General features: G+C 31.4%; 1 protein-coding gene across 2 annotated transcripts in view; it reads left to right on the forward strand.

Annotated features, from left to right (window-relative positions):
• The first annotated feature begins 5,099 nt into the window (after nucleotides 1-5,099).
• The window catches only part of LOC100169422 (40S ribosomal protein S7-like), a 5,561-nt gene continuing 2,832 nt past the window's right edge, over nucleotides 5,100-7,828 (forward strand). Inside the window, exons 1-4 of one of the 2 annotated variants that reach the window (XM_008179905.3) lie at nucleotides 5,100-5,260; nucleotides 5,394-5,567; nucleotides 6,973-7,154; nucleotides 7,405-7,555. In XM_008179905.3, coding sequence (XP_008178127.1) covers nucleotides 5,394-5,567; nucleotides 6,973-7,154; nucleotides 7,405-7,555 — 507 coding nt within the window. In that variant the 5' untranslated portion in view covers nucleotides 5,100-5,260. Of the gene's footprint in view, nucleotides 5,568-6,972; nucleotides 7,155-7,404; nucleotides 7,556-7,828 lie in introns of both variants that reach the window. The other variant, NM_001162844.2, reaches the window with a different exon arrangement.

Raw genomic sequence — 7,828 nt, forward strand, 5'->3', positions numbered from 1 at the left:
ATAAAAAGATTGAGAACAGCTTCCTATAGGATATAATAAATTGTTATACAATTCTTATAGTTAATTTTTACTTTTAGTGGGACTATCTTCATAACTTTAATCAATCTATACTTTTTAATATAAAATGTATAAACAGTGATGATCAATATTTTTGTGTGGATGAATAATGGATATTAAAATAACCAGTATCGTCTAATAAATACCAATTTTTACTTACTTCAAATAAAAGAAAACACATCAAAATCTCAGTCCTATTTGTTAACTAAATTGTGTATATTTTTTATACGGCTTATTAACTTATGATTGTATGCATAATGAATGACAACATACATTTAAAATACATAAAATGTATACATTTTTATTCTTAGAGCTTTCGCTTTAATTACTCAATTAGTTAATGGACTCTTACATTGGTTGCTAAGTGAGTCCAATAAGAATCGCCGACTGTCTTATAATAATTAATCAATTTATATCCACAGATATAAATGATATAAATCCAAATGAGTTATACAAACCAAAAATTCACAATTTTATTAATACCTGTTCAACTATTTGTTGTTATATTTTTGCATAGTGGCCTGAAGAAATAATTTCTATGTAAATATTCCTATTAGTTTTAGATTAGTTATTTACACTCAAATAACAATTTGTAATTATTATTTCAAATTTTGTATTTATTGAATTGTATTAACAAAATGTTATCAAACGGTCTATAAATATTTAACATTGTTTCAAAAACTACTCAATTTTATTAGTTATTTTTGTAAGTTCTAACTGCTATAAATTACATTATCTTTTAATAAATTATCAATATATGTATACATTTTGTTTCTACTTTTAATATAAATGTTTCATATTTATGAAAATAAAATATAAAGTTAATTTTAGATAGGTACCTATTTTTAATATTTATTATTATGTAGTAGAGAGCTTTTATATTTATTACATAGATTCTCTACTACCTAGTATTTACCAAGCACAATTATAGATAATCTATATAATCAAAATTTATAATTTTGGTTGTAACTTGTAAGCAGTGCCGCAACAACCACAGGGGTAGCCAGGGCAATGACCCTGTAGAGTAGAGGGCCGCTAATTGTTGGCTCAGGGGGCCCCGAAGGCCCCCGCATCTATTTTAAATTTTTAAATAATCACATTGTAATCTAATGTCTAAATCAAATAAAATGTATTAAATAAAAATATTTTTTTTTATAATTTATTATGCAATCTAATTTGTTGTCGAAGAATGGGGCCCCTATTTATCCATAATAATAATATCTATATTTATCTATAAAATTATATTATTATAGTGCTTTATTGTTATTGAGTTACTTTTATGTGTGGAAACTGGAAAGCTTTAATTAATATTTATTATAAAGAACACTAAAAGTGTAGTTATATTTTAATAACAACACTACACTGGGTAGTGGGCCTTCACATTATATTTTTAGGCTTTTTAAAAAAAAAATCATCATCATTATTTAGTTTTGTATATAGGCAACCTATAAAAAAATATTATATACATAGACCTCAGAGCCCCATACATTGACTTTGTCTGGGGCCCTAAGAATCCTAATTGCGGTACTGCTTGTAAGTCTTTAAACGGTCAGACCTATATTAAATGGACCAAACCCAAAGTATATCAAGAACCTATTGAATCCATCAAACAATAAATCTGTTATATATGGCATTGAGCACTCACTCCCAAGATATTCTATTTTAAGCATTAAACCTAGTTTAAAAATATTAGATATTGTTTATAAAAAAGTAGAGTTAGAAGTAAAGTTCAAACCAGTTTTTTTTAAATTTTTGCACCCCAGGTTCAGATAACATTCAATTGAAGATTAGCATAGTGGGTGTCTGGTGATCACTTAAATATTTGAGGTGGCTGTCGGCTGAGTCCTCTGATTAATTATTTTCAAGAGACCTTTCCCTCCCACCCCATAAATCTCAATTACCTAGGTACTGCCAATGGACCAATGTTGCGAATGCGCAAACTAAGACGAAAACACAAATCGTGTTGACCACCCTAATAATCATTATGTTATAAAAAAAAATCACTAAAATTTATAAAAAAATTACTTTTATAGTAAAAGGTATAATAATATAATCTATAATAATAATAACTAATAAGTAAAACTAAAAATCGTTTATAGTAGCGTCATCTAGTGGCAAAATTGAGTGGTAGTCGCTGGAGCATAGACCTATAAACTAAGGTTTCATTCCGTAGTTGAAATGTTTAAAATAACGGCAGTAAAATAATATTTTCGTCCGAATTTGTTGAATAATATGATATAACTTGTAAACTTGCCTTTTACAGTTTTACGAGTTACTATTGTGAGCGAAGACCCGAGATTTGGACTTCATAGTTCATACTTATTCCTATCCCACGGGCCACAAATAAACATAAAAATACAAAGATGTCGATTATGAATATAGTAAATATGTTCATTATCTTTAACAAGCTAATATTAAATTGAGGTCCATTGTTTGGTCATTTTCCAAGGTCGTTATTTATTGTTTATACAAAAAAGGGAAATATCCAAATACATCACGTCTACGTCCACGTCACCCGTGGGTAGCAGATTGTCCGTAGGTATAAATGAATATATTAATTATATTAGTATTGTATTATATTAATATGTTTATATGTACCAATAAATATATTTTATTCTTAGACTAAAAAGTGCATAATATTATCATAAGCCCCCACAGAATATGAAAACAAACTTACTTCTATAACATCAACTCTTCCAGTGAAACCTTTTGGATTCTAGAGTGAGGTAGGTAGGTATACACCGCCGCTGATGGAGCTGCAGCTTTCTTCGTCCGTCTTCGTTGGTCTCGCTTCGAACTGAACGTTTCGGAACCTAACGGAAGCGGAAAATATGCGAGTACATTCTAGGCACATGTTATAATATTGGCACTAAAGTAGTATTAAGTGCCTACTACTGTTTAACGACTCGTTCGTCTATACTCTATTGTTGGGTTTTTTTTTTGTTCACTGAAATAATTATTAGAATTGTCAATACAGTGTCCGACGAATGGCGTTTTCCATAGATGTGGCACTAATGACAGAATATAATATATTATCATAGGTCATACGGGTGCAGCCTCTGCACGGCCTGTGCTGCACCTGACATTTCAACCGCAAAGTGTATTTCGTTAGTTGCCATTACACAGTAGGTACACACCAATTTTTGTCTTGACGTTGACTTTGAGGGTAATAACAATTGTCATTTTATAACCAAGGATTGAAAATGAAATAGATATTTATCGAGGTATTTCATGAGTAATTGGTTGGTTTTATATCACGTGCAGTATGTTTTCGTCATCCGGATATAACAAAATTCAGATGCAACTATCTCATTCTCTAGGTCCCTTCAAGATCATTATATAAGCGGATTCTACTGCAGTTCATCCAGTAGGTAACCAAAATATTTAAACACATTTTTTTTAGACATTTTAATATCAAATTTGGATGGAATTAGATCTTTTTTTACGAAAGGATAGCAATTTTAGTATTTTAAAATATTATTTATGGCCTGTAGGTACTTGAAACTTTTAAAGCAGGTGTGAGTACACCTGTGTATTATTATATTATTAGGCATTACATACAAATATACAATTACACCTATTTTCAGATGCAATTTTTTTGACAAAATTAATTCGACCTACTTTGTTAGGTGTACTAATAGTAAATATAATAAATTATAATTATCTATAAGTACCTAATTTATTATATTTATAGAAATATTTGGAAATTTATTGTCTTAAGACAAAATTAGACATTAAAAAAAAAAAATTAATATTTAAATACATTTTTAAAAATATGGAGCGGGGAATGTCTGCATTACAAATAACAAAATGTATCGAATCCAGTATGGAGTACACCGAAAACAGTCAGGGGGGGATTTCCACGATTCGTATAATGTATAGTGGTACCTATATTAGATTATTGATTATTATCTAACATAAAAAAATGTAATTTATAAGTTAATTCATGAATTATATCCTCGTAAAATAAATATTTTTAAGCCTTGCATAACTGTTATTTAGAAACAAAAAAAGTAAATTGTAAATTTAGGTTTCTAAATAAAAAAAACAAAACACTTAGCCCACCCTAGGTATACTCAACACAAGTGTCTCAATGTCTCATTATAGTCTCAATCCGTGATCTCACTGATGGAATACTGATGACCACAATAGGACAAGGTCTCCTCAGAGGTATTCTTCTAAGATCATGGGGGCAATAATTGTCTTCCGCAGACATTTTACTATAGGGAGCAAAGCAGTGTCCGCCTGGTCATGGCCGCTAGGCTGCAAACGTGCCCTGGGCCCCCTCCCGTATATCTGCTCAGGGGCATGAATACGTAGTTAACTTAAATGTGAATTTTAAATAAGGTACTTCTTAAAAAATATAATATTTTGCACTACTATTACTTATAAGCACTTTTTTATCATTTTATGAATTAACATTTTTTGGGGCCCTCCTGAATAAATGCATCCGGGGCCCTTGCAGAAATACCAGGCCGACACTGGAGCAAAGATAAATTCAAATATTAATTACGATTTTTTTGTGAAGATTGTGAAGAATAATAGTTTTTCACTTAAATAGGTATTTCTATACGACGGCTATACCTACCTATACATAGGTAGATACCTATCATAATATTATTTAGGTAGGTCTAAAATGTAAACATTTTGCATAATTACATAATCATTTATTATGTCAATATAAAAATAATGTACATAATATGAGATATAGTTATATACATGACGAAATAATTAATGCCTAATGGTTCAAAATATTTCGAAATAATTCGTCATGGCGAAATATATGTATAGATCACTTATATCCATCAATCCATCATCAATCAGATCTAATAATTTTTCATGATGTACATCGCATATAATTGTGCCGTCCCTGCCTGTACAGTGAGTACAACTGTCGTAGAGTGTCGGCGAGAGGACGTAAATTACCGTGCGTCTGTGAACACTGTAGTACCGTACCGGCGACTGTCGTCCGATCTATGTCTACAAGCAAATAACCCACGGTATTTGCTACATGCCCGTCACGTTAGCTGATAGTTGTGGAGGGGATATACACTGTACCGTACACGTAACACCGCGGCACGTCTCGCCATCGTCAAACTACGGCCGCCATTCACCATTCGGTTACCGGAACGTTCCGCGATTTTCTTTTGCGTTTTTCGCCTTTATCCAGTCGTCGGACTAGCGCTCGGAAATCACAACCAAGGTACGTAATTCCATCGTTTCGGCCATTGCCCGGCGGTATTGGCGAGAGCGTTACCTTTTCCGGGCGGCCGATCGTCCGATTCGATCGGATGAAAATTATTTAATAATAACACGCCTTTCGTGTGTTTCGGTAGATGCCTGTTCCCGCGCAATCCAAAATCGTCAAGAAGGGTAACTCGGAGCCCGACCAGTTCGAGCTGTCCATCGCCCAGGCCCTGCTCGAGTTGCAGAACAACAGCGACCTGAAGGCCCAACTACGTGAGCTATACATCACCAAAGCCAAGGAGATCGAGCTGTTCGGCAAAAAGGTAAGCTACCGATCACAGAGTGTCGGTCGAAGGTACTTGCTGTGGGGGGGGGGGGGGGGATGCTGTTGAAAAAATACTTTCTTCCCCGTTCTTGTGTTTCACGGTATTTTTCATTTTGACGTCTTCGAATATTTGCCTTCTCGTCGACACGATGGACAGTTTAATTTTAAATTATGCTCATCTGTATGTACTTTCCTACCATCGTGTTCCAAATGTTATTTTTTTACTTATGAAACGTGTTTAGGTACATTAATTATTGTATGTATATACAGTATTACTAATGTTCTAACAACATTTTATTGGCCACCCTTGTTAGTAAGAATTATACATTTGTTCAGTCTTTTTTTTAATTTCATCTCTAGGCATAGGTACGAATATTTATTTATTTACCTTTTTGGCAGCGTTTAGATTTTTGCGTTTTGCCTATACTGTATAGCTTGTTTTCTAAATTGTATTTACTTGCAGAACAAACGCAAAGGTCGAGGCGCTGCCACACCATGAAGTCTACGATTTTACTCAAGTTGGCCAGTCATAGGAAATATACTGAATGAAAAAAAGTAGTTGAGGAGCTAAACGAAACTGTTGAATTTACCAAACTCTGGATCTGACCATAGTGTTATGTTTGTCGTGTTCTACAGTTAGAAACCTATGTTATAATTTAGTGTAAGTTAATTTTCCTGAGATACATTTTTAAAATTTTAATTATGTACCTATTAATTATCTTTCTAAAAAGTCAGCAAAATGTAGGGTTAACTTAAATTTAAAAAAACTTATGATACTTACCAGTATAATATCCCTATTTTGGCAAGTATTTTTGCATTTTTGAAAACTTTCAGCTCTCTTTTGATCTATTTTAATAACATTTAATCTTTAAGAGAATATTCCATGGGCATTCGTTCTCTTTGTCTTACAAGTGCGTAATATACCAAATTTACGCTCAGCTGAACACATTTAACTCCATTAGTTTAAAATTTAGGGCGAATCTCATGAAACTTGATAGTAACAGCATCATCGGTGTTTATATTATGTGGGTTTGTACGATAATTTAGTTTTTAAATAAGTTAAGCTCATTTTTAATTTATGCTATATTATATATGCAAAACTTGCTAAAAATTGAACTATCGTAAAAAAAAACCCACTTACATACACGGACAATGTTCTTAGCATCATGTTTCACAACCAGCTATCTATTTTTTACGCATCATCAAATTCGTTGTGTTCTTGTACTCGTCCACAATGGTCCACACTGATGCCATATTAAAGTATTGGTCTTTGATGACTGTTGTATATATATATATCACAGTCTTTATCTACTATAACCACACATTTTAATTGTATAAAATTAAATTTTTATATGGTTGTAACTTCATTATTTCTCTACATTTTTATTTTCTTTTTTTTTTAGAGCGTCATTATCTATGTGCCCATGCCGCAACGAGCTCAATTCCAAAAAATTCAAGCTCGTTTAGTTAGAGAACTAGAGAAGAAGTTTAGTGGCAAGCATGTTGTGTTTATTGGTGATCGTAGAATATTACCAAAACCAACTAGGAAAACAAGGACAAAGAGCAATCAAAAGCGTCCAAGAAGGTATATTTGACATAAAAAATATTGATATATATTATGTATTCTAGTCTGCGTGTTACTAATGTATATTTAATTGATACATATAGCGTCTAAGCGGACATAAATTAAAATGTTTTCAATTCTTAAATTATTAATAATAATATAATATGTATTATTATTATTATGTCGACATAACAATATTATATAAGTATTATTGTTAAATTGTACTATTAATTGTTTTATTGGAGTATTAATATCAAATAATATTTTTCAGTCGAACTTTAACTTGGGTCTACGATGCAATCCTTGATGATTTAGTCTTTCCAGCAGAAATTGTTGGTAAACGTATCAGGGTGAAATTAGATGGAAAACAAATGATGAAAGTTCATTTAGACAAAACTCAACAAACCAATATAGAGCACAAGGTAATTAATTTGTTCTAAACTTATTTATAAATTAACAAATACAATATTCTGAAAAAGTTAATTTCTTTATTTTTGTAAAATCTTGTGTTTTTTACTTTTAAAAATAAAATAAATTTTTAACCCTAGGTATCTAAAAATATATTATCTAACAATTAATGTGAATAATAAGTCATAAATCATAATTAAGATAAAATATGTAACTCAATATACCGGGTGATTCTTTTATCATTGAACACTCATTATTTCAAAAGGTGTACATTTTTTTTGAAAATA

Source organism: Acyrthosiphon pisum, chromosome A3 (genome assembly GCF_005508785.2).
Source record: "Acyrthosiphon pisum isolate AL4f chromosome A3, pea_aphid_22Mar2018_4r6ur, whole genome shotgun sequence".
NCBI lineage: Eukaryota > Metazoa > Arthropoda > Insecta > Hemiptera > Aphididae > Acyrthosiphon > Acyrthosiphon pisum.